Source organism: Lynx rufus, unplaced genomic scaffold (assembly GCF_022079265.1).
Source record: "Lynx rufus isolate CCGP_SWC_20201006 ecotype Redwood Valley unplaced genomic scaffold, mLynRuf1.p SCAF_4, whole genome shotgun sequence".
Lineage (NCBI taxonomy): Eukaryota > Metazoa > Chordata > Mammalia > Carnivora > Felidae > Lynx > Lynx rufus.
This window is the reverse complement of record NW_025814856.1, coordinates 164,965,369-164,993,177: the sequence shown is the minus strand read 5'-3', so window position 1 is coordinate 164,993,177 and position 27,809 is coordinate 164,965,369. Positions and strand designations below refer to the sequence as shown.

At 44.1% G+C, this 27,809-nt stretch overlaps 1 protein-coding gene across 2 annotated transcripts in view; it reads right to left on the bottom strand.

Moving 5' to 3' along the window:
• Positions 1 to 4,634: 4,634 nt before the first annotated feature.
• GALNT11 (polypeptide N-acetylgalactosaminyltransferase 11) overlaps positions 4,635 to 27,809 on the bottom strand; it is a 45,063-nt gene continuing 21,888 nt past the window's right edge. The window contains exons 3-12 of one of the 2 annotated variants that reach the window (XM_047095916.1): positions 27,231 to 27,354; positions 24,416 to 24,582; positions 21,174 to 21,299; positions 19,004 to 19,253; positions 13,102 to 13,219; positions 11,661 to 11,813; positions 9,090 to 9,308; positions 7,516 to 7,620; positions 5,609 to 5,746; positions 4,635 to 5,396 (exon numbers count right to left, since the gene is read on the bottom strand). In XM_047095916.1, coding sequence (XP_046951872.1) covers positions 5,265 to 5,396; positions 5,609 to 5,746; positions 7,516 to 7,620; positions 9,090 to 9,308; positions 11,661 to 11,813; positions 13,102 to 13,219; positions 19,004 to 19,253; positions 21,174 to 21,299; positions 24,416 to 24,582; positions 27,231 to 27,354 — 1,532 coding nt within the window. In that variant the 3' untranslated portion in view covers positions 4,635 to 5,264. Of the gene's footprint in view, positions 5,397 to 5,608; positions 5,747 to 7,515; positions 7,621 to 9,089; positions 9,309 to 11,660; positions 11,814 to 13,101; positions 13,220 to 19,003; positions 19,254 to 21,173; positions 21,300 to 24,415; positions 24,583 to 27,230; positions 27,355 to 27,809 lie in introns of those variants that run through there. The other variant, XM_047095917.1, reaches the window with a different exon arrangement.

Sequence of the window (27,809 nt, the reverse complement as noted above, 5' to 3'; positions counted from 1 at the left end):
ATCTCTATTTCCTTTTTGTGCCACAACTACACTGTTTTGGTAACTGTGGTTTTGCAGTGTATCTTGAACTCTGGAATTGTGATACCTTCAGCGTTGTTCTTCCTCAAAATTGCTTTAGCTATTTGGAGTCTTTTGTGCCTCCATACAAATTTTAGTATTTGTTTTAGTTCTGTGAAAAGTGCTAGTATTTTGCTAAGGATTGCAATGAATCCGTAAATTGCTTTGAGTAGTATGGACATTTTAACAACATTCTAATCCATGAGCATGGAGTATCTTTCCATTTGTTTCATTTCAATGATGTTCATAATCCGGCTTTTTCCCCCCATTTTTTTCTATTACATTCATTTCTGTTCTGACATTTAATATTTCTTCTATTTCTTTGCTCCTCTAATTTCCTTTTCTTTTTTTATTTTCCTAAAGTGGAAGCTTAAGTCATTGAATTTACGCCTTTATACTTTGCACAAGTTGAATTTGTATTAATTTATTGAGACTTAATATCCCAGAACATGACCTATCTTGGTAGATATTTCATGTGTACTTGAAAAGAAGGCATATTCTGTCTGGTCTTGTCAGGTGGCATGTTCCCTGTTAATTATATCCAGTTGGTGGACAGTATCATCAAGGTTTCTATATCCTACTGATTCTTTCTGTCTACTTATTTCAATTATTGGGGGTGTGTTGAAATCTTACTAGTTGGAATTAGGTCTCTCCTGGCAGTTATATCAGTTTCTGTGGCATGTACTTTGAAGTTCTGTTATTATTATCATCCCCTCTTAACGAATTGACCCCTTTATTACTATGAAATGACTCTATGCCTAGTAATGTGCTTTGCTCCAAAACCTGCTTCGTGTAATATTAATACAGCTACGTCAGATGTCTTTCAATTAGTGTCCCACATGCATATACTTGACATTTGTGTCTTCATATTTAAAATGAGTTTCTTGTGGGCAGCGTACAGTTTAATCTGCCATCTTGCTGCTTCCTGTATGTACCATCTGGTCTTTGAAGTTGAATGACAAAAGACAAAATATAGAAATAGGATATATTATTCTCCAACATGTTTCTAATATGGTGCTTTGTTGTTTAAGATTTAAAAAAAAGACCGAGAAAGTACCGTGTAAGACTGTGTCTCCTCTAAAATGTAATTTTGGTGAAAAAACCCCTCCCTTTATAGGTGGACATCTACAGTATGCAAAGATGCTTTCTAAATTTGTATTTGTTTCATCATGGTAAGCGTGCTCTGTAATCCTCACCACCTGTTTCAGCCACGCCCCATTCACCTCCCCTCTGGTAACCACCAGTGTGTTCTCTGTATTAAGAGTGCTTTGGGGTGCCTGGGTGGCTCAGTAGGTTGAACGTCCAGCTCTTGATTTCAGCTCAGGTCACGATCCCAGGGTTGTGGGACTGAGCCCTGCATCAGGCTCTGTGCTAAGTGTGGAGTCTGCTTCAGATCCTCTCTCTCCTTCTGCCCCTCTACCTCAACTTGTACTCTCTCTAAAGTAAAAATTTTTTTAATTAAAAAAGTGTTTGTCTTTTTCCTTTGCTCATTTGTTTCTTACATTCCACGTGAATGAGATCCATGGTATTTGTCTTTCTCTGACCAATTTCACTTAGCATTGTATTCTCTAGCTCCATCCATGTTGTTGCAAATGGCAAGATTTCATTCTTTTTGATGTCTGAATATTCCATATGTGTGTGTCTGTATGTATATGTATGTGTACATGTAGACATATACACACACACATCACATCTTCATTTATCAGTGGACACCTGGGCTGCTTTCATAATTTGGCTATTGTGAATAATGCTGCAATAAACTTAGGGATGTGTGTGTCCCTTCAAATTAGTGCTTTTTGTATTTTGGGGTAAATACCTAGTAGTGCGATTACTGGGCCATTAGGCAGTTCTATGTTTAATTTTCTGAGGACCCTCCGTACTGTTTTCCACAGTGGCTGCACCAACTTGCATTCCCACCAACAGTGCACGAGTGCTTTTCCCACACCCTGGCCAACACTTGTTTCTTATGTTTTTGGATTAGCCATTCTGTCAGGTGTGAGGTGATATCTCACTGTGGTTTTGGTTTGCATTTCTCCGATGAGTGATGTTGAGCATCTTTTCATGTGTCTGTTGGACATTTGGATGTCTTCTTTAGAAAAAAGTCTGTTCATGCCTTCTCATTTCTAATTCGATTGTTTTATGGATGTTGAGTTGTATCATCTTGGATACTGACCCTTTATTGGATATGACATTTGTAAATATCTTCTCCATTCAGTAGGTTGCCTTTTTTTCTTTTGCTGTGCTGAAGACTTTTATTTTGATGTAGTCTCAATATTTTTACTTTTATTTCCCTTGCCTCAGGAAACCTATCTAGAAGAATATTGCTACGGCCAATGTCAGAGAAATTACTGTCTGTGGTCTCTTCAAGGATTTTTATAGTTTCAGTTCTCACAATTAGGTCTTTAATCCATTTTGACTTATTTGTGTGTGGTGTAAGAGTGGTCCACTTTCATTGTTTTGCCTGTAGCTGTCCAGTTTTCCCAACACCACTTGTGAAAGAGACTGTCTGTATTCCTCCTTTGTCAAAGATTGACCATATAATTGTAGATTGATTTCTTTTTTTTTTTATTCTATGCCACTGATCTGCGTCTCTTTTTATGCCAGTGCCGTACTATTTTAATTACTTGCACTTTGTATAGAACTTGAAATCTGGAACTGTGGTATCTTTTTGTTTTTCTTTTTCAAGATGCCTTGGCTATTTGAAGTCTTTTATGGATCCATACAAACTTAAGGATTGTTTGTTCTAGCTCTGCGAAAAATGCTGTTGGTATTTTGATAGGGATTGTGTTCAATTTGTAGATTGCTTTATGTAGTATAGACATTTGGTCATCTTGAATTTCTTTCAGTGTTTTGTAGTTTTCAGAGTGCAAGTCTTTCACCTCTTTCGTTATGTTTATTTCTAGATGTCTTTTGGGGGCGGTGCAATTGTAAATGGGATTTGTTAATTTCTTTCCGTTTCATTATTAGTGTATAGGAATGCAACCAATTTTTGTAGTTTGCTTTTGTATCCTGTGACTTTACTGACTTCACTTAACAGTTCTAGTAGTTTTGTGGTGGAGTCTTTTGGGTTTTCTACGTAGAGTGTCATATCATCTGCAAATAGTTTTACTTACCAATTTGGATGCCTTTTATGTTGTCTAATTACTGTGGCTAGGATTTCCAGTACTACAGGGAATAAAAGTGGTCAAGAGTGGACATCCTTGTCTTGATACTGGCTGTGGGTTTTTCCACATATGTCTTTATTACATTGATGCATGTTCCCTCTAGACCTACTTCGCACAGGGTTTTTATCACGAATGGATGTTTTACTTTGGTGCTTTTTCTGCATCTATTGAACATATGGTTTTAATCCTCTTATTGATGTGATGTATCACACTGATGGTTTTGCGAATATCGAACCCTCCTTGCATCCTGGGAATAAATCCCACTTGATCATGGTGTGGGATTTTTTAATGTATCATTGGATTTGGTTTGCTGATATTTGGTTGAGGAATTTTGCATCCATGTTGATCAGAGACCTTGGCCTACAGTTCTCTCTTTTGTGGTGTCTTTATCTGATTTTGGTATCAGCGTGATACTTCATAGAATGAATAGGATGGTTTTCCTTCCTCTATTTCTTGGAATAATTTGAGAAGAATAGGTATTTACTCTTTAAATGTTTGTTTCATAGGATTTACCTGTGAAGCCATCTGATCCTAAACTTTTGTTTCTTCGGCATTTTTTGATTACTGATTCAATTTCATGGAGGCTACATAACAATGAACGGGGTCAACCAAGAAATCAAAAAAAATCAAAAATTACATGTAAACAAATGAACATGAAAACACAACAGTCCAAAATCTTTGAGATGCAGCAAAAGCTTAGAGGGAAGTTATACCAATACAGGTCTATCTCAAGAAGCAAGAAAAGTCTCAAACAACCTCAACGTACACCTAAAGAAGCCAGAAAAAGAATAAAAAAAACCCAAACCCAGCAAAAGGAAGGGAATAAGATTAGAGCAGAAATAAAACATACAGCTCAGTGAAACCATGAGCTGGTTCTTCAAGATCAATAAAATTGATAAACCTCTAGCCAGATTCATAAAAAGAGGACCCAGATAAAGAAATTCACTAATGAAAGAGGAGAAACCACCACCAACGCCACAGAAATACAAACAACCGTAACATTATGAGAACCTACAGGCCAATAAATTAGACAACTCAGAAGAAATGGATAAAGGCAGGAATAGAAATTTTGAGCAGACCAGTTACCAGCAAAGAAATTGAATCAGTAATCTAAATTTATATTTCTAATTAAGATGTATCTTATGGGATCCTGACCTCTATATCCAACTGCCTATTTAACAACTCTTCCTGGATGATTCATAGGCAGCTTTAATGGAAACTATCCAAATTCACAGACATTCAACGTCAAATTCACAGAGTTCAAGCTAAGGGATGGGGCCACTCCTGGGGTCAGGGCCGCGACCTTGCTTATTGGTTCATCAGCTGAACCAGCTATCCTGCTCACCGTGTGACACGTACACAGCACCACACGGACCAGAGACCCCAACCCAAGAAGAGCAGACAAGTCCCAGGTAAATCATCAAAAGAACCCTTTATTTTAAATGTAGATAGTACCATAGTTCATCAAAATAATTTATAACAGTTAACTGCCTCTTAAATATATAATCTTATAAATGAGGCCTTCTGAAGTTAAAAGCAATGTGGATTCAGTCTGTTTAAAATTATTTTAAGACATGATAATAGGAGTAAAAAAAAAAAAATCTGTTTCCTATGAAGTCCTTCTAAAAAAGGAAATCATGACAAGTTCCTGATCAGACAAACGCCATTCCATTATTCAAGGGATTAAAAAGAAGCATAAATAAAAGTTTGACATTTCTGTTCAATTTCCTGGGTTTGTCTTTCTGTACATACCTGACCCTTTATAGAGTTAAAATTGTATTCTAGTTTCTCACCATAAGCAAGAAATTCCTTAGCAGCTCAGAAATGATGCTAATGTCTTGGTAAGACATACTTCCTCACTCCCTTGATGACCACTCTGGGCTCCAGTCTCTAGTGTATCTGCTGTCCCACCTTCTCAAAAATGGTTCTACTTAACTGGGAGATCAGTTCAGGGATTTTCTTGTACCAGCAACTTCTCAGGCCTCACGCCTTACAGGGGAGGCCGACGCTGATGGATTACCGTCTTCCGGCACAGCAGCCACTTTAACCTTCCAAACGCCACCACTGTGCAGAGGAGCCGTCACAGATCGCCATGGCGACGTAGCCTTTGTGACTCAGTGGGTCGACTGCTCTCAGACACTGTCCAACCGACACCTGGTACAGCCGGTTACTCCTCTGAAAACAAGGCAGCAAGAACACATCACCAGTTAGCTGCTTTACCCGAAGAGACGTACTGCCAGAACGGGGCAAAGTCCCAGAGATCCTGAAGCCAGGTGAGACATCCACGATCGTTTACTTACGCAGGGGCACCCCATCTGTCACGCTCCCTCCCTCAGCCCCTTCTGTCTCCTCGCACCCCCCCCCCCCTCACTAAGCCACCTCCTCACCCCAAAGGTCCACTGCTGGGACCCTCCCGACCCGTGGCACTTCATGAGTCGGGGTGGGTCCGACGAGCGAGTTTCTGACACATCCAGGCAAAGGAGATTATTTAAAACCAACTCGTGCTCTTCGTTATAAATCCAGACCTAAAGAAGAAAATAAAAGATCACAACTCCAAGGTCTGCCTTGGATTTTCAAATTCAGCCCGCACAACAGGTCACGCGTATGTGGAAGAACGGCGTTGTCCCGTGCGGTCTCATAAAGCAGGGAAAGACCAGTGAACCCGGGTCACGTGGAGGCAGCGTCAGCGCAGCTATCTGAAAATGGAATGTGCGGACGGACACGGGAGAAGGAAGTTCAATCCCAGGAAGAAACAGTGGTTCCGTTTTGTTAACTGGCCAAATTAACTGAAGATGGCAGACCTTTTCCAATCCTAGGATTTCACAGTTACACGGCGCCCTTCCTTCCTGGACGGCATGAGCACAGGAGGAGCCCCGCGAGCCCGCAGCGTGGCCTCCTGCGGACAGAGACAGGCCTCTACTGGGCTGTGCCCGCGCGCAGGAGCCGGTCCATCTCGTTGCCCTGTGGAAAATGGCACTCTGATCCCAGACCATGATGCCATTGGGACCGAGGTGACGATTTCACCTGAGGGCCCGGAAGCAGGGTTTTCTTCAGATGTGCAGATCCTTCAGGATCGTCTCCTTTATGGTCTCTCACGTTATTTTCAGGAACAAAGGCCTAAAGATTGGCTGGACTGGGTAAGTGCGATGAGTAAGTTATTCTCCGACCTGCACCATCACTAAGTCCAAAAGGAATATATTTTCTTCTCTGAATAGTTGTACTCAATTAGTGTTCCTACCTCTAAGCCCAAAATGTACGTGTGCTCTCTATTAACACGAAGCATTCTATAAGTGCAACTTTCTGCAACGATGCTGATGTTTTATAATCTGTGTCGTCCAACATGGGAGCCACATGTGGCTGGTGTGACTTAATTTTACTTCATTTTAATTAAAGAGCTACATGTGGCTCCTGGATACAGTATTAGTACAAATCTGTGATGTCATCCTGCTGTGACCTAACCCCCTGAAGCACCACTGTAATTAAAGACTTCAGTGTCCACAACCCTGATACCCACACACAGCATAAAACCCCTTTTAAATCCCGTTTTCCGGTGTGTACGACATCTTGGGAGAGTGTACATGAGCTCTCCTAGAAATGAAAGGTCTTGCGTGAACTTTCAAAGGGCACATGCTATCTAAAAAGCCCGATATCCTTTTGGTCTTGAGTGACGCCATCCCTGCCACTCAAGTGGACAAGAAAGTCACTTCCCTGTGACCCATCTTGAGTGCGGCAGTCTTGAGACTGACTCTAAGACTATATTAGCCTGTTACCAGATCCAGAACAGCTTGAAATGACCGTTCCAAACTGACATAAGTCTTCTGCTTATTTTTAGGTCCACTTCAATACCACTGAAAGGGCGCACAAACAGATTATGCGAATGACACAAAGGATACTCTGTTGTGGTTTCCCTGAGGCACTACTAAAACGCAGGGAGATTGGATTTCAGAGACAACACTACAGACCCATCCACCGCAGAGCTAATGTCCTCGCCCAGAAGGCAGGCGCGCTGCCTCGGCCCCTTCTGACCTTCACACACTTCTGTTTATCCTGTGTAACTGCAACGTACGAATAACGTTCCCGACGGTGACCGAGGGTAGGAAAAATGTACAAAGGAGACAAAAATAGTTACATTACGTGATCTCTAAAGTCATTCCCAACTCCAACCATCTCATTTAAGAAAAGTCAGATTAAAATCTTCACGTCCACCCCTCCCTCCTCAGGCGTGACCTCGGGCAAGTTCCCTTCTGGGAAGGACACCTTCCAAGGACTGGCTGAGCCCAGAGCCATCGCTCACCTGACCGGGGTCACTGTAGTCACACGCTTTAAGCACCACCAGGCCTCCTTTCTGACTCGGGCGGCCCTGGGCCACCAGACACTTGTTGGTCTGGAGGTGATAGAGCTGTAAAAGGAGAGATCACTCTTGTCAGAAGATGCCTTAGATGCTAGATAAGGAGGTTTTAGATGAAATGCGAATCGATTACTCCAAAGGTATGAATTTCAAAGGTCCTAAGAAAATAAGCATTTTTTTATTCCTTAATTCTAGCTTCAGTACATAAGGGTGTCACGGTAGACTTTTAAGGTTAAAGGCAGTTTTAACAGTATATGCAGGCAATGCCAAGTAGAAATTCTAAAAATATAGGTTTACTAATCTATTCTAGGGGAGGAAGGAAATTAAAACCTCTCTGCCCTCAAGAACCTTCAAATGAAATCAAGGAAATAAGACTAAAGGTACCGACCAGACAGCACGTAACTGAACGAAATATACAGGCTAAACTGGAGGGAGACACAGATCGGGAACAGCACAGGGGAGACCCAGAAAAGCAGCAAAGAGTATGCAGTTTGGGTAAAGGGCTACAACTACACGGGCATACGCTGTGTTTTTACTTTAAAAACAAAAGGTGGTTTTGTTTTCATAAAGAGGACAAGGGGAAAGCTCTAGGCTTACTTTAGCCACTGAGGAACAGTAGGCATCACGAAAGATCCTGACAAGTGCCTTCTTCTGAACACAAAAGAAGAGAAAACTGTGCAACAGAGTAGCTACACTTTCAGAAAGCAAATTCTAAGAAATGATTCAGGAAAAAGGTATGACTTTACGGCTAGACCCCTAAACTTTAAAAGTGATGTAAAACCGTGAAGAAATTCCTTAAGAAATAAAAGAGAACGGGGGCGCCTGGGTGGCTCAGTCAGTCAAGCATCCGACTTCGGCCCAGGTCATGATCTCACAGTTCGTGAGTTCAAGCCCCGCGTCGGGCTCTGTGCTGACAGCTCGGAGCCTGGAGCCCGCTTCGGATTCTGGGTCTCCCACTCTCCCTCTCTGGCCCTTCCCTGCTTGCTGTCTCTCTCTCTCAAAAAAGGGAGGAAGGAAAAAGAACTTCAAAAGAAACGTGGCCGCTCATGGGTGTTCCTGCGCAGCACATGGGTCCTTACACACTGGGTGTGAACTGGAGGGACGCGCCCCATCTCTCACTTGCTCTCCTGAGTCAGTTCCCGAGCTGCGGCCACAGAGCAGAGTGCGACCCCATTTCTCCTTTTCTTTTCTTTTGGGACCGGACTCTGCCCAGGGAGCTTTACGCTCTCCTGTGGCTTTTATTTGCATATCGCATAGTCACATTGACGTCCACCCTCTCGGCAGCTAGCCTATCACTTTGAGAATCGTGTGCTCCTGAATGCTGGCAGGTGAAGGGTGTTAATGGTAACAGTGAAGACAGGAACATTCCTAAGGTCTCACTCCGAGCGGAGGAAGCTCCCACAGAAAGAATGCAATGGAAGCAAGCTAACGTCTATCACTAAAATGATACTTTCAGTCTAAAATGTCATTTGTCTTCTCATACAACTTTGAATAAAACACTGATAAGATTACTTCCTTACCCTTCCACGCTGAAGGACTTTGGGACGTTTTGGCCCTCTGTTGATAAAAATGGGTTGCTGGGGTTTGGCATTGGGCCCAGATATCTGCATCTCTGGGTAAATGTTATCCAAATACCATTTAAATGATTTACAGCCCAACTTCCTCCTCAGTTCAACACGCTCACTGATGTTTCCGTAAGTTTTGGTCCTCAGGTCAGGTCTTAAGGAAAAATACTGCTCCTGAATTTTAAAAAGAAAAACGAAAAATAAGGGAATGGCCTTTTTGTTTAAAATTAAGTAGTATCAATTGTACCTGAGTCTTAAAGAGCCAAAGTATTTTTCACGCTGGTGTTTTCTTCACGTTGCCAGAAGATGTCAACATGAAGTTACCGATTAGGTCCGTCGTTGATGGGGAGACATTTTAAACTCTAGGAAATGTCCGAACCTCAGAATTGGCAACGCATGTAAAAATGTGATCCCAGAATCAAGGAAGCTGCACATGAGGGGGCAGTTCTCCGACTCTGTCAGGACTATGATCTTAACGATTAGCAAAGACTCTGGGGAGGTTCGTGTGAGTTACATCTGCTCGTGTTTACCAGGAGAGACGTGAAAACATTTGTCAACTCTTTAAAAATAACTCATTACCTATGAACATAAACATGCTTTGAACAAGAAATTTAATGAGAACAGTAACATTGCTTTACAGTTTTGCAAATCTTTTTAATGTCTGGCTAGAAAGAAGTCAGCTGAATTCTCAATTCTGCATTCAACCTGTTATTATATGTTGTCTGGTTAAATACATTTTTAAAAATAGGAGCATGTGAAAACATATAGTTTGAGATGGAAGGAGTATTTTAATAGCATTTTCAGAGAATTATGGCTATTCTTTTCTGATATTATACCAGAACTCTAGCCCTTCACATTCCACATCGTAGCTAACCTTTAAATTGTATCATTGAGCTTTCCTACTGTTGGGTTAAAATCTGCTGTCTTGCTCTGTGACTGGATCTTTTACCCATCCAAGATCTGCTTCTGCTGGGTTGTGAAGTTCTTTCAAATGATGACAAATTTCAGTATTAAGAATTATATTCATAAATATTCCTAATCTCCTCAGAAAAGCGTTTAAGTACCGGAAGCGAGTAAGCTCATAGGGGTGGATACAAGTTTTCCAAAACTGTAATTTTTCACCTGAAAGCTTGAATTTTATCATTGGCAACAAATGCTGTCTGTCGAAGTGAGAGGGTCAGTTGGTTCATTTTTGAGACTATCTGCCAAATATCCAAACAGAAATAACCATGGTTTGTGAGTCACTCTTTTCTCCATTTATGTAAAAGTGATCAGTCCAGCTCACAAGTCGAACAGCTGCACACGTTTTTCCTTGCCACAAGCACGGTGCTTCGGTGTGCAGTGAAAAGTGCTCTGTCCGCCACGTCTCGGCACTCCGAGCTTGCCAAGATTTAGTGGAATTTTTTGCACCACTCCACCGTTCCTGCACCATCGGCGCAACGCCGACACGGTGAAAGGGGCAAGTCCTGTATTAATCTGACTGTGAAAACAGCTTCGGCCCAGCATCCTCCTAGGAGGGCAGCCGGGATCTAGGTGGGTCTGAGGGCCGCCAGGAGACAGTATGACTCCAAGCTGGTGACTGTGGAGAAGGAGCTCAGAGTCTAGAAGAGGGACAAGGGAGGAGACACGCGGTGTGATAGAGGCGTGACCAGGAGCCCGCACTTCCGGTCCCAAGCGGTGATCTGCTTGGTTCTCATTACCCCCACAGCATGTACCTCCATACCCCAAATGCACGGTGTCGTCACTGTGCATTCCCTCCTTCGTCACTGACTCCCCCAAACCTAACACGGAGCCTGGTACGGAGTAGATGCTCAAACGCCTGTTTATAAACAACTGTATGCAAGTATTCACAGCAGCACTTTTCACAACTCATGAAAGGATAAAACGTGGTGTCTTCAGCCAGGGAGTATTATTGGATTACAAAGAATGAAGTACCGGCACATGGTGCGGTATGGATGAACCGGAAAACACCACGCTGAATAGGATGGTCACAAAATAGGCCATGTCCTGTAGGGTTCCATTTGTAGGAAGTGTCCAGAACAGGCACATCCAGAGAGTCAGGGGGTAGATTAGTGGTTGTCTAGGGCTGTGGGAGATTAAGGGGTGATAAAATGGTTTGTGAATTATTCCTCAGTAAAGCTGTGACCAAGGAAATAATCATCACAGGGTGTGCACAGCGGAAGAGAAAGTGGGAGGTACGATCCTGCATGTGCAGAGTCGAACGGGGAAGTGGCAGGACCGGCACACGAACCCCAAGGGGCAAAGAGAAGGAGTCACAGGAGAGGAACAAAGACACCGAAGAGAACACTTCTTCTGGTGTCGGCCGAATCTCCTTTTACAGGGTGGTCACTTGGAAAATTAAAAGAAGAGTCACAACAGAAAACGAGAGAGAAAAGAAATGTAGGGAGAGAAGGCCCCATGGTTGTCCCAACAGAAATGCGCCAGAATGAAAAGGCAGGTAACCAGAGCCGCCCGCAGACGCACAGCCGCCCAGCCGACCCCTCTGACCAAACAACGTAACCTCACCTTGTATTCATCCAACCAGACATGTGCCAGCCGCAAGGAGTTGTGGGTCATGGTGTCCTGGCCTTCAGGAGAGCCATACGGTCGCCTTTTTCGGAAAATGTGTCCGACTCTAGAGCACGGGATGATGAAGAGTTTACCTCCACACATCCAGATCTGGTCGGGGCAAAATATGTATTAATAGTTGCCTGCAACTGCTATGAAATCAATGTATGCATTTTCATGAAATTATCAGATAGGTGTTCATGCAACTTTGCAAGATGTCTTACAGAACCGTCAAAGAGTACCTTGAAAAACATGTCTTTATGATTAAGAAGACACTAAATTCTAAAATGATGTAATATTCTTTTACTACCGTGTGTCTAAAATCACACTTACCATATACTTTGCTGTTTTAACAGATCAAGGAACTTGATCCTCAGGACTTAGGGAGAGAATGCTTACTGGCGGGTCCCCTTTCAGTTTACTGGTACTTTAATAACATGTATATACACACAAATAATGAAAGATACAGAATAACTCCAGGTTAAGATTCAAAAGATCTTAGTTCTGGTCTAAATTTTGCCCTTGATTATCTGGGTATTTTAGTTTTTGTGGGACTCCATTAGTTTATCTCCAAAGTAAGAAGACTGAATTAATGATATGTTATTCCTTTCATGTTTAAAATTCTAAAGATTATGTAGGAAAAACTGCCTTTTAAAAACATTCTGGTCAATACGTTGCAGAAAGACAAAAGGACACACGCACACGTACTATCTGGATGGGGATCCTGCCGTGGGGACTGGGGTGGGGACATCTGCAAGTTCGGAAGTCTGCGTGCTCGCCCTTGCCCTCGTTCTGTCCTTTGCAAAGACTGCCTTGACCCCACCTCCTCCACTTCCCTGAGCCCCAGACCCCAACTATACCATCATCTCTCCAACTTTAGCAGTTGGAGAGGAGGACTGATTATGAAAAATGAATTCCTTCCTCAGGTTGCAGGTAGTTGTATGTATGAGGCCTCCCACTAGCTACTTCTGAAAGTGGAATGCAGAGCTATTATTAGTACTTTTCCTGGGAGATCTGGGGTGAACCAGGATGGTCTTAGCCAATCAGGGAAATCTGATCACGCTAAACATATATATATATATTAGGGTAGTAAATAAGGTTAGCAAATAAGATTAATAAACTGGCAACAAAACTCTAGATTAAATGCACATTTAGACATCTGAAATCATACCCATTCATCACAGCCTTCCCTTCTGAATTCTTATAAAATAAGGCTGCTTAAAAGCTTTCCACACCTTGAGTGGATATTCTCCAGATCACAGATTACGATAAAGTAGCATTCATTAAGGACAATTTGTTAACAAAGGTAATCAAAGAGAATTTACAGAAAATATGGGATTGTAGATGAAAATTATATTCTACTGTACACAGAGTTAATAACTAGACATGAAAAAATTACCCGAAATGATATTTCTAAATTTTCTCCTCCCCAGATATCCATGCCACTGTCATACTGTCCAAGTTCATTGAAATAGTGTCTGTTCATGGCAAACAATCCTCCAGCCATTGTCGGTGACCTAGAAAAGGAAATAATTTCTGTACCAATTCTACAGACTCAATTAACTACTGTCTTTGTCTTAAAAAATTCAGTGTGCCTTTGGAACATCACTAACAAAAACACGATGAACTATTATGAAGTGTTTTCTCTAACATCAGGGAATGAGCTGGGCCACATAACTGAATTTTCTAGATTGCCAATGATATATACTACGTATCTGGCAAATGAAGGCTGCTTTTCTAGGCAACAAAAGTACTTTTGAAATTATAACCACTGTTATTAGAAATACACCTGAAGTGAATTCATTCCTTCTGACAGGCTCACAGAGCCACCGGGATAAAAACCGGACTCCAGGGCCTGCCGGGGGAGACCAGACAAACTGATCAAAGGGCTTAGGCCAGTAGCTCTCAAATAGGACGATTTGTCCCCAGACATTCCATTAATGTCCGGAGACATTTTTAGCTGTCACAATGGGACGTGTGTGTGTGTGTGTGTCAGGGGCGGATTTCTACTGGCATCGGATGGGCTGAAACCAGGTATGCTGCCAGAGTTCCTAAAACGCACAACAGAGCACCCATCACACGGAAGTCTCTGGGACTTCCCAAAACGTCAATACTGTCAGGACTGAGAAACTGAATGAGAGACTCTGAAGGAGGCTGGCCCTCAGAGAGACTCCTGCCCGCTTTCCAGCTGCGTCACTTCCGGTAACGGGGTTAAGGTGATGGCGGATTCTAGCATCCCAAGCTGCCTGCCTGAAGTGAAGCAAAGTCTCTCTGCAGGGGGAAAACCGTCCCAGGTAGGAATGTGTTTCCATAATTTTTCATGACTAGGTCTCTCACCAAACAAAAATAAGCAACCAAACAAACCACCAGGCAATCAGGAAGATTAATCACATCAAAGAAAAACAAGAGAAACAATCTACATCAGAGACAGATGTTCAGGGTTTTTTTTCTCTTTTAAAGTTTTTTTTAATGTTTATTTTTGAGACCGAGAGGACAGAACATGAAGGGGGAGGGTCAGAGAGACAGGGAGACACAGAATCCGAAACCAGCTCCAGGCCCCGAGCTGTCAGCACAGAGCCTGACATGAGGCTCGAACCCACAAACCGTGAGATCGTGACCGGAGCCGAAGTTGGACGCTCAACCGACTGAGCCACCCAGGCGCCCCTGTGTAGGGGTTTCGAATAATGTGATTCTCAGGCAGAGACTTTAAAATAACTGCTCAATACATTCAAGGGTAAAAGAATGCAGAATTTGGCAGGTGGATAGACACAGTCAAAAAAGAAACCAAACTTAGGCATATCTGAAAACGCTTCTGACCAAGAGAAGAAATTCCTCTGTCACTAAGACTTTGTCACTAAGACTGCCGCTGGCTTCTCACCACAAACAGCAGAGGCCACACGTTCTTGAGTAACCCCTTCAAAGTCCTAAAACAATCTATCCACCGACCTAGAACTGGGCACCCCATATAGTTACACCTCCAAGTACCGGTGGAATGAACACATTCTTACAAAAAGACAGGAGTAATCACCAGAAGGTCTGACCAAAGAAAGTACATTTAAAATGAAAATAATCCCAGGTGGGAGTTTGCAGATGGAGACAGAATAAAGAGTAACATAAAAAGGGAAATACATAGGCATGTGAATAATGGTCATATAAAAAACGTCTTATACAGTTAAAATACACACACACACACACACACACTTTTCAACAATATAACGAGGGGTATAAACTGGAGAATGAATATTCTGAGATCCCTGCATTGTTTGAAATACCAATTTATGTCACACTTTGATAAATCAAGGATGTATGGTATCCTCTCTGGGGTAGTCACTAAAAGAACGGTATGTAAGAATGTATAACATCTAATAACAGGGTGGCAGCTGGGAACAGAATAATAAAAAATCCAAACTCAAGACCAAAAGAAAGAGAACAGGAAAAAAAAAAAAAAAAAACAGATAGAATGCAAATAGTAGCACTGTAATCATAAACACAAAATACAAGTAATATTGAATGCAAGCAACTAAATTAAAGGAAGTTTTTCATGCTGGTTCAACAACAAATCATAATATGGAAAAGCAACTACATGCTGCTTACAAGGGACACATCTAAATATAAGACCCCAGAAAGACTGACAACAAAAGGGAAGTTACACAATGTAAATATTAATCAAAACAAAGCTACAACAGTCATATTAATGTCACACTATAATGCAAAAGTTTTACTATTCTGAAAGTCTGGAACAAATGGGTTTCATTTACCAGAAGATTTAATAATTCTAAATGTTCATACATCCATTAAGACAGGCTCAAAATATATGAAGAAAACATATAAAGAACTACAAGGAGAAATAAATATACAATTGTAGTGGGAAACTTTAATATGCCATATATATATTTTTTTTCAGTTTACTCATTTATTTTGAGAGAGACAAAGAGCACAAGCAGAAGGGCAGAGAGAGAGACACGGAGAAAATCTCAAGTAGGCTCCACACTGTCAGCACAGAGCCCCATGTGGGGCTCAAACTCATGACCTGAGCTGAAATCAAGAGCTGGATGCTTAACCGACTGAGCTACCCAGGCGCCCCATAATATACCACATTTAAAAACCGATATAACATGTAAATTAAAAAATAAAAGTATAACAACCCTCATCACAGTGGGCACTGTGTAATGTACAGGATTGTTGAATTACTAAGCTGTGCACCTGAAACTAATATAATACTATATGTCAGCTACACTTCCATAAATTTTTTTAAACAAAGTATGCAATATTTGAATAATACAATAAACTTGACCAAACTAATACAGAATCCCATTTTTAACAACCAGAGAAAACATTTTCCAGGCACACAAGAAACATTTACAAAATTTACTCATGCACTTAACCATAAAGCAAATCTCATCAATTTTCAAAGAGTTACAATACAGAATAGTTTTTGACCACGGTGTAATTAAGCCAGGAATATACAATTACAAAACCCACATATGTCTGGAAAATAATAAATGTAGTGCTAAATAACCTATGGGGCAGAGAAGACCTCATGATGAAAATATTTTAAAGTGAATGATAAAAAATGATATGTCATAATTTGCCAAACCTGTAAGAAAGTTTATCATCTTAAATACATGTATTAGAAAAGGAAAAGGGATGACAATTTTAAATCTAAACATCCAACCTAAGCAGTTTGCAACCCTGGTATCATAAAAGTGCAACAGCTCACGTTAGAAAGGGGAAGAAACTGGGGGAAAGTGGCACAAGGAGAAAGGGTCCTGATGTCCTCGCTGCACAAGGAGGAGTGTCAGGTGATGCTCTCAAAGTGAGCAAGTGACAGCTTTCTCCAAGCAATACAGTAACAAAAACCACACTCCACAGCCGGGCGACAGAGAAGGCACTGAACGTAAATGAGCAGAATCTTCGCTCTTCCCACAGAAAAGGATCTAAGTCAGTCTGACAGTGAAGACAGGAGTACGTTCATCCATCGTCTAGAGTTAAAGAAGCAAGAAACAGAAGACCCAAAATAAAAATAGTTACAGGAACTGGCCTCTGGGGAGAAGGACCGGGAAGAGAGAGGAAAGGGTCGTCAGCCACTCTTCATTCTAAGTGTACTATTTTGTTACTGAATACACGTCTTTGATGAGAAGTATTTAAAAAAGGGGGGGGATGCACCTGGGTGGCTCAGTCGGTGAAGCGTCCGACTTGGGCTCAGGTCATGATCTCGCGGTTCGTGAGTTCGAGCCCCGCGTCGGGCTCTGTGCTGGCAGCTCAGAGCCTGCAGCCTGCTTGGGATTCTGTCTCCCTCTCTCTCTGTCCCTCCCCCGCTCATACTCTGTCTCTCTCTATATCATAATTAAATAAACATTAAAAAAATCTTTTTTAAAGTATTAAAAAAAAAAAAAAAACGACGAAAACCAATGCTGATAAAGAGGATGAAACAGGCAAAAACTGGCAAGTGCACCAACACTGAGGACACACGGCAGCCGGGGCTCCGTCGTCTCGCTCTGCGCAAGCTTCACCTTCTCCCAAAGAACAGCACGGACAGTCCGAAAGGACAGGACAAGGCGGAGGGACCACTACCGTGTGCCTCCGACCACAGGACATGAGGTTGCAGAGACCGGAAACACTGAGGGACGTCCCCAGACGCAGCCCTGCTCCTGACAGAGGGGAGGGTGGGTCGCACCTACCCCTGGGCTCACTGAAATCAGCAGGACGTGGACCAGACTGTCATGCAAAGCCTGAGGGACAAGACGGCCACACTCTGCCACAAGACCGCGCCAGGCCCCTGGAGCCGGCCAAGGTCTCCCCTCCATCATGTGGGTCAGATGACAGCAAGCTGGCAAGCATCCAAAGGCCGGCTGAGGAGCCACCGGCACTCTAGTCCCTTGGGTGTGGGGCACACAGGTTCTACTAAAGGCAGAAGCGAGTCAGGCCTCCCAGCAGGCGATCTCACTCTTGTACACCAGCAGCCATGGATAACAACACTGGTAACCGCACCGTCTGTGACGTTAAAACAAGTGAAAACCACCAGCCTCCCCATCGCTGGCAAACTGGATAAATAGGTTATGACATAGTAACAGAACGTGACCGCTTGCACTGCTGTATAAAGTACAGCTACACACTGCGACACACAGGAATTTAAAAAAAAAATTTTTTTAATGTTTATTTTTGACAGAGAGAGAGGCAGAGCATGAGCAGGGGAAGGGCAGAGAGAGAGAGAGAGAGAGAGAGAGAGAGAGAGAGAGAGAGAGGGAGACGCAGAATCTGAAACAGGCTCCAGGCTCCGAGCTGTCAGCACAGAGCCCGACGCGGGGCTCGAACCCACGGACCGCGAGATCATGACCTGAGCCGAAGTCGGATGCTCAACCGACTGAGCCACCCACGAGCCCCCACACAGGAATTTTTTCAAGCAATGTTGAGCAAAAGAAGCAAGACAAAATGAGTCCAATGGCTTCTTTTTATACGAAGCCCCTGAACAGGCAAATCACTACACTGTACTGTTCACGGGCGCACACAGACGTGGTGAAAGTAAAGGAAAGCGAGGAAATGATTACCAGGGACCAGGTCAGGGTGATGACCCATCTAGGGGCGGGGGCTGTGGACCAGAACAAGAGTCCAGAGGGCAGCCAGCTGCTGTCCATGGACCCGGGTGACAGCACAGGCGTTCAGATCACAGCCATTCATTAAGTCGTGTGCACAGTACGCCTATTTGCGTGTGTACTTCTTACCTACGCCATCTTTCCACAGGAAGAAAACCCAAACCGTAGGTCCAAAGACATTAAAAAGCAGAAACCCAGACAAACCTCTAAAGTCTACACGAGAAATTTATAACAGAAAACAAGGAATAACATATAAGCAGATGTGTAATACTGAGAATATGAAGGGAACTGGAAACAATTCACACGCTGCGACCTGCGACGGTGCAGCAGGAATCCACCCTAAAGATCCTAATTACAGAAACGGCTTCTACGGCTAACGCTCTTCCCAGCGCCACACACACGAGCAGAGACCCGAAGGCAAGTAGACGACACAGGGAACTGCGATAATCAACGTGAAAACGGGGCGCGCCGCTCGAGTGTGCCACACGGTTACGCCCAGGACTGCCGATCCTACTCGTCTGCCTTGCTAGGTTGGAAACCCTAAGCCACCCATCTTCCCTTAGCAGCGGGCGTGACGTATGAAATTCGGGAAGCACTCGAGTTTGTAACGCTTCTGCTCCCTGCAAAGAAGGGATTACCTTTAAAATATTTTTTCCTCTTTGGAAGAAGCGCCGATAGGAGTTTTCGAATCTGCAGAAGGAGTCTCACCTGATGGGTGCGGTGGCTCCGTCCGGTCCCCCGAGCTCAGAAAGGGGCACGAGGTCCCACTTGAAGTGCAGCCCCCAGTTGAACCCTCCGCGCACGACGGGGGACGAGCTGTAGGCGAGCGTGTCCGCACTGATGATGTCAATGACGGGGCACACGACGGTCCGCGGGTCCTCCCGGATGGCGGCCAGCAGGGGCTGCAGCCACAGCACGTTCACCTCGCAGTGGCTGTCCAGGAACACCAGGACCTCTCCTGAGGAGGCAAACGACAGGCGGCCGCTTGGAGCGTGCGACGTGCAATACAACCGGCCGCCCTCCAGCCCCACAGCTACACCCGTCCTCTGCTGCAGGTGGGGGGAGGAGCTGGTCGCGAGCCGGGCCTGAAGCCACTGCTGTGAGTGTGGAACGCGTGCAAACACACTCACTCTGCTCGGTGACGAGATTCCAAGTCTCACGGGACCAATTCTGTTCTCAGGACAGAAAGGTAAGGAGTGTGGTGCAAGGACAGTGGCCCTTTGTGTGTGGATGTTTTTATTACAATTACTGAAATCAAACTACCTCTAAACGTAGGGTACATTTCCTTGCCTCAGTCAACGGAGGACAGAGAACGTATTTTCACTGGTGACTCGGAAACGTGACTGCAATTATCAGTGACTGCCACGACAGTGACACGCGCTCCCTTCTCCCTTGAGGTCGCCACTCAGCTGCCACATTCTCATTCCTGTTTGTTTCCCGTCTTTCCAATTCCCCAACCTTGTTGGCTGAAGTGGCCCCCATGAGCCGATGGGGTAGCCTTTCTTCTAGTTAGTAAAATAAAAACCATAAAGATTTTTATCCTGCATTTTTAACTTGATGCAAGAGGCATACAGGGAACGTAGGAGATGTCGCTACGAGGGAATGCCCCCCGCCCCCAAAGTTCCAGAATTCTCAAATTACCTTCATGGTTTTGTTTGTTTGTTTTTTGGCCTTATCCATGCAACTACCTGCAATATTATATATATAACATCTTAAAACTGATTCATTTAACTTAAATAAATTTTAACGGGAAAATTTTATCAAGATCACTAACCTTACAGAGGTAACCCTACACCCACACACAAAAATATAACGGAACCGATGCAGTATAACTGAGGACTAACCAGATTTTCTGGTGAAGATGAAACTTAACACCTGTTCTTTCTTTTTAAAAGGGTAGATTAGTATATGCTAGAAAGGTTTTAAAGATATATCAGTAAAATGGAGGCTTTATCTTTGATGGAATCAGAAGGACTGAGAGGGAATTTTGAAGAAGGTACCTTTGGAGTTTTGTAAGTTGCTTTTTATTTATTTTTATTCTTTAAAGATTTTATTCTTAAGTAATCTCCATACCCAATGTGGGGTTCGAACTTACAACCCCGGAGATCAAGAGTTGTATGCTCTACTGACTGAGCCAGCCAGGTGCCCCTGTAAGTCAGTATTTAATATTATAGCCCATTTCTCCAAGGAAAACCATGATGCCCTATCACCAGCGGTATGTATTCGTAGTAAGGAAGCACTGGCACAATTCAAACCAAACAGTCTGGGTACACGTAGTTTGAATGTTGTATTAAAAAAAAACACAGAAGCTCAGTTACAATTTTTCTTGGACTCTTCTCTATGGAAGTTAAACAACACCCAAACCTACGTTGAGGAGCAGAGCAGTAATTCACAGTACGGGCCCCCAAGAAAACAGATCAGCTTGGACTCCAGAGCCCCCCTCCGTGGCGTCTGCGTCTGGGGACAGCAGGGGTTGGCGTTACGAAGAGGCCCTTCCCAAAGCGAACGAGCTTCGTCTCTCCTGACAGTGTCCATTTAAGATACTCACTTTTTTTTTTTTTAATTTTTTTTTTTTTTCAACGTTTATTTATTTTTGGGACAGAGAGAGACAGAGCATGAACGGGGGAGGGGCAGAGAGAGAGGGAGACACAGAATTGGAAACAGGCTCCAGGCTCTGAGCCATCAGCCCAGAGCCCGACGCGGGGCTCGAACCCACGGACCGCGAGATCGTGACCTGGCTGAAGTCGGACGCTTAACCGACTGCGCCACCCAGGCGCCCCAAGATACTCACTTTTTAACCGATCTCTGCAGAATGAGGCTCCAAGGACAAAGCCCTTGTCGCTCAACACCCACCGAGAAGAGTGGCAGGAAGCTGTACCTGTAGCATGGGCCGCTCCGATCATCCTTCCTCGAATCAGTCCCTCACGCTTTGTGTTTCTTATTACTTTAATTTTTCCAGGGAGGTATTTTTGGACATATTCTTCTAGTTCTCCTTTCAAATCATCTGAAAATAAAGAGCCCATAGTAAAACCACATGAGACATGTACAAAGACAGTTTTTTACAGCTACTCTAAAATTGCACCTGGTACTTGCAACAACAGATTATCAAGTAAATATTACAGAATCTTCTGCTGCTTTATTTTTATTTTTTTTTTTAATTTTTTTTCAACGTTTATTTATTTTTGGGGCAGAGAGAGAGGGAGACACAGAATCGGAAACAGGCTCCACGCTCTGAGCCATCAGCCCAGAGCCCGACGCGGGGCTCGAACTCCCGGACCGCGAGATCGTGACCTGGCTGAAGTTGGACGCTGAACCGACTGCGCCACCCAGGCGCCCCACTGCTGCTTTATTTTCAAAAAGCATGGCAGCTTATCTCCTGAGGAAGAGAAAGGAAAACATGAAGGATAAGAATGGAAACACTAGTCAGAATAGTTACCCTGTAGACTTACTTGTATTTCCACAGCAACTAACACAATGCTTTGCATAAAGAAGGTCTGAAATGAGTACCTGGAGTGAATCAATTTTCAGCTGACTACACATAAATCAGGTTTAAAACAAAACCAAAAAACGAGATACAAATGTCTTTTGTTTGAACGTAATTTATTAGCTATTATTCCATTTCAGAATAGCCGACACAACTTCTACTGCCCCTACCAAAAATTATATAACAACAATAAACATGTCCTTTTACTAATTTAGCACCTTCCAAGTGCACTAAATAATTTTTATACATTCTAGGTCATTCACCTTTCAATTTCATAACTTCAAAGATCATCTAAGAAGTAATTCTTTCCATTGTTAGTAGATAAACCATTGTAAGTTAGCATGAATTTTTGCTTTTAGATAAAATAGCTACAAACTGAAAAACCACAAATTTAAACAAAATATCGACACCATCGGGGGCGCCTGGGTGGCGCAGTCGGTTAAGCGTCCGACTTCAGCCAGGTCACGATCTCTCGGTCCGGGAGTTCGAGCCCCGCATCGGGCTCTGGGCTGATGGCTCAGAGCGTGGAGCCTGTTTCCGATTCTGTGTCTCCCTCTCTCTCTGCCCCTCCCCCGTTCATGCTCTGTCTCTCTCTGTCCCAAAAATAAATAAACGTTGAAAAAAAAAAAATTCTCTAAAAAAAAATCAAAAAAAACAAAAACAAAATATCGGCACCATCAATTCTACAACTGACTATTTAGCCAACATCCTATTTGGTCCAGACTCACGTTCTTGCTTTTTTAATCATTCATTTTTGAAATTAAGTTTTGTTTTCTATTAACCTTCCTAAATTTTCTCCTGTGCTATTTGAATATTTTTACCAAGGTTTAAGTAGTTTGCTCCCATTGGGCTCAGTGTACCTTTCCTCACTTTGTATATTTAACTGGTAGACCAATTCTGCTGTTGGTAAGAGGTGCTTAATAAACACTGGGGTCATGAAAAATATGTAACTGGCATACAATTTATTAATATACCTCTGCAGCTTGCCGTAATGAACAGAAGGTTTGGAGCTACGTGGACTAGAGGTTTAATTTCAACTCTACCACGTAACGGCTATGGGACCTTGACCAAATTACTTAACATTTCCTCCTCTATAAAACGAGGACATAACCTCTCTCAAGGTAGCTGAGAGCCGAATGAGTAGCGTAAATAAAAAGCCTTCCATCCTGGGGCCCCTGGGGGGCTCAGTCAGTTAAGCGTGGACTCTTGATTTGGCCTCAGGTTGTGATCTCACAGTTTTGAGATCCAGCCCTGTGCTGTTACCGCGGAGTAGGCTTGGGATTCTTTCCCTCTCTCTCCGTCCCTCCCCTACTCGTGTGCATGCACACACTCACTCTCTCTCAAAATAAATAAATAAACATTAAAAAAAAATGAGTAAGTCACAGAGATGAAAAGTACAGCAGAGGGAATATAGGCAGTAATATTGTGATAACATCGTACGGTGACCGACGGGACTGCACTTTCTGTGGTGATCACCGCGTAATGTACAGAACTGTTTAATCAATATGTAGTTCAACGAAAACTAACATAACACTAAAATTTATTATACTTCAATAAGAAATTTAAAAAAGAAAAGTGGGTAATATACGTACTGAATCATAAAACACTGGCATTCAGGGATCATCTAAGAGCTATCACAAAGCAATCCACTTTTATCTGGGGACGGTCGGTGTAACAGACTTATTAGATAAATATAAGCCAAGGCATTATGCTGAGTGAAAAAAGCCCATCTCGAAAGGTCACAAACTGCACGATTCTATTTACGTAACAATTCTTGAAATGGCAAAATCACAGAGACAGAAACAAAATCACAGAGATTAGGGGTGCCGGGGATCAGGGATGGTGTGGGTCGAGGAGGTGGGTGGTGTGAATATTAAAAGCTAGCATGAGGGAGATCTTTGTGGTCAGGGAGTTGTCTGTATCTTGATCGCAGCGGTGGCTCCAGGAACCTACACAGGGGACAAAATGACACAGAACTGCGTACACACACTGTGCCAAGGACAAATTCCTGGTTTGGATGTTGGGCCAGCGTTACGTCAGAAATAACCAATGGGGGGAATGGGAGGAATGGGGGGAAGAGGTAACAGACCTCTTTGTAACTTGCTGTTACTAATCTATAGTTATTCTGAAATAGAACAATTTTTTAAAAAGATAAGCCAAGGGGGGCACCTGGGTGGTTCAGTCGCTTAAACATCCGACTTCAGCTCAGGTCATGATCTCGCAGCTTGTGATTCGAGCCCCACATCAGGCTCTGTGCTGACAACTCAAAATCTGGAGCCTGCTTTAGATTCTGTGACTCCCTCTCTCTCTGCCCCTCCCCCACTCATTCTCTGTCTCTCTCTCCCTCTCTCTCTCTCAAAAGTAAATAAACATTAAAAAAAACTTGCTTAAAGATAAGCCAAGGGAAAAATTTCAAGGGCCAAACTTAAATGGCACAGTCTGAAAACGATCACAAAGACAATGTTGTTTCCTCTAATCGACAGACATTATTTGTTGCTGACCCCACTGCCACTCTGCGGACGAGGGTCCTGTCCACCACCCATCCCGACAGTCAGCTCCACTCATGCTCACGCTGGTGCGCACACGGCCACGATCAACAGCCCAGATCCCATGGCATCAACTGCAACGGCCCTTACCAAAGTCACTGTCATCATCCACAAGGATGATTTCATGAAGGAGCTGGGCTGGCGTGCGGTCTAGAACGCTGTGCACCGTACGAAGCAAGGCAGACAAGGCTTCATTGTAGAAACAGATAACGACACTGGCGACTGGCAGGTCCGCGGGGTAAGACTTGTCTTTACATCTGTAAAGGCATGTATGAGAAAAGGCGACATCTTAGAAGGTTCAAATGTTTTAGGTCGTTATTCACTCAACATTAACTGCCCCTGTTCAGCCTCTTTCCTACATTGTAATGACAGTTTTTTAAAAACCACTGAAGAGGGGCGCCTGGGTGGCGCAGTCGGTTAAGCGTCCGACTTCAGCCAGGTCACGATCTCGCGGTCCGTGAGTTCGAGCCCCGCGTCGGGCTCTGGGCTGATGGCTCGGAGCCTGGAGCCTGTTTCCGATTCTGTGTCTCCCTCTCTCTCTGCCCCTCGCCCGTTCGTGCTCTGTCTCTCTCTGTCCCAAAAATAAATAAACATTGAAAAAAAAAATTAAAAAAAAAAAAAAAACCACTGAAGAAAACATCACGTGTCTTACTCAAGAGTTTTACATTTCAATAATTCCTCCCTCCAATACCTGCTACTCCGCTTATTTTTAGGTCAATATTTTAAAAATGATTTTTTTTCTTTTTTGGTACAGAGCTTACATAAAAACATGTTATTTGTAAGAAATCACTATAGGTTTTTTGTTTTTTGTTTTTTTTTTTTTTTTTTTTTTTATTTTTTTGGGACAGAGAGAGACAGAGCATGAATGGGGGAAGGGCAGAGAGAGAGGGAGACACAGAATCGGAAACAGGCTCCAGGCTCCGAGCCATCAGCCCAGAGCCTGACGCGGGGCTCGAACTCACGGACCGCGAGATCGCGACCTGGCTGAAGTCGGATGCTTAACCGACTGCGCCACCCAGGCGCCCCACTATAGGTTTTTAATGTAGCACTCATAAGCTAATGATCAGCTTCTCCACGATAAACATTCAAAAGAAAATAATATAAAACTTTGTATCTGAAAACTATTTTTTGCCCAACTTTAGAAAAACACTTGAGTAAACCAGGACATAAATCAGGATAACAGAAAAGCTTCTATCGAGCAACTATGTGATAAAAAGGGTTGGGTGGCTTTAAGCAACAATCATAAAAAACCACCAGCTTACAGAATAAAATCTAGAATTCCCTGTCCTTTCGTGCAGCATACAAGCCTTCTCACATCTGGGCCCTGGCTACCCCTGGCCTCCTGGTGTTCTTCTGCTACAGCCACAGTAACTGCTGTCAGTGCCTTTCCAAGCAGTGTACCAACTCCATCTGTCTGCCATGCAAGGGAGGTGTCCCCACGCACGGGAGGTGTCTCCCAGGCACGGAAGGTGTCTCCCAGGCCCGGGGGGTGTCCCCACGCACGGGAGGTGTCTCCCAGGCACGGGAGGTGTCCCCACTCACGGGAGGTGTCTCCCAGGCACGGGAGGTGTCCCCACTCACGGGAGGTGTCCCCCAGGCACGGGAGGTGTCCCCCAGGCACGGGAGGTGTCCCCCAGGCACGGGAGGTGTCCCCAGGCACGGGAGGTATCCCCCAGGCACGGGAGGTGTCCCCCAGGCACGGGAGGTGTCCCCCAGGCACGGGAGGAGGTGTCCCCACTCACGGGAGGTTTCCCCCATGCACGGGAGGTGTCCCCCAGGCACGGGAGGTGTCCCCCAGGCACGGGAGGTGTCCCCACGCACGGGAGGTGTCCCCCAGGCACGGGAGGTGTCCCCCAGGCACGGGAGGTGTCCCCCAGGCACGGGAGGTGTCCCCCAGGCACGGGAGGTGTCCCCCAGGCACGGGAGGTGTCTCACAGGCACGGGAGGTGTCCCCCAGGCACGGGAGGTGTCCCCAGGCACGGGAGGTGTCCCCCAGGCACGGGAGGTGTCCCCCAGGCCCGGGAGGTGTCCCCACTCACGGGAGGTTTCCCCCATGCACGGGAGGTGTCCCCTAGGCACGGGAGGTGTCTCACAGGCATGGGAGGTGTCCCCCAGGCACGGGAGGTGTCTCCCAGGCCCGGGAGGTGTCCCCACGCACGGGAGGTGTCCCCCAGGCACGGGAGGTGTCCCCCAGGCACGGGAGGTGTCCCCCAGGCACGGGAGGTGTCCCCAGGCACGGGAGGTGTCCCTTGTACACTGCTCATCTCAATGAGGCCTTCCCTGACCGCTCTGGTTTGGGGGTCCCCACTTCACCAATTCCTACCACAGCCCTCATTTACCACCGCAATTACTCGATTTCTTATCTAACTCCCCTGCTAGATCCTAAGCCCTGTGATCCAGGGACTGCACCTTACTCTGCTTATTTCCAAACCTAATACAGTGTCTAGAAAACAAAGGTGTTCAAAAAGGTCTATGGACGGGCTGGCCAACCACATGAATGAAAAGCCTTCGAAGCAACAAAGATAATGAAGACAGAAAAGTGAGATGATGAATAAAATTCTTCACTGATTTTTGATCCCTTGACCACAAATCCAATAAATAAACATCGAAAACGAACTTATGCTCAGAAGGTTATCTAATTATATGCGGTTAGTACCTCCCTGCTTTTCCCTATGATTTTAAATTTCAAGGGAGCAGCAAGCCGTGGAAGGCTGTTAGTACAATCTCAGCCCACGGGGCTTCAAGGCAGGCGGAGCGGAAATCTGTCTTAAGTGGTCTAGTGTCCTGAATACCGAAGTCAAACTGCAAAGTATCAACACCGTCCCCGTGACTTACGACGCTGCCCCTAACAGCACCACGTCATTAAAACGCAGGCGCACACACTAGCGAGAAGCGAGAAACGTACGCGGCGTTCCTGGTGTCGGGCACATCTCTGCGGTAACCCAAGCGGTTACTGATGAGCATGTTGAAGGCGTGTTTCTGATAGCCCAAGTCTCTCAACTCCTGATCACGTTCATCAAAAATCATGCCTGCAAAGTTTTACCAAAATGACGGTGAGTACATAAAGAAGCTAGAAACTTTCCTGTTAATGCTTTTAAAAGGCCTATACAGCGGTCTGAAAGTCTATTTTATGAAAATTGAGGTATTAGTTTCCATTTCCTCCTGTCATTTAAATACTTTCAACTGCATGTATTAGAAAATCATGAAGTCCTAGAAACAGATTTTATTTCTTTGAAACTATGATCAAATGAAAAAAGAATCTATTTTAACCTTTCCTTTATTAATTGTGGATCTTTCAATCTCTCAAAATCTCTTTTACTCCTAACATTACTTATTATTTGAGATTTCTAAGGACAAGATTAAAGTTCTTTCTTTGTTAAGTTTTAACGGTAACCAAAATGGCTCATTTATCCCTTAAAATAAAACTGCTAAAACCAGGACTCCAGAATTACAGTGTGCAAAAGACATATACAGTAGATTCTCA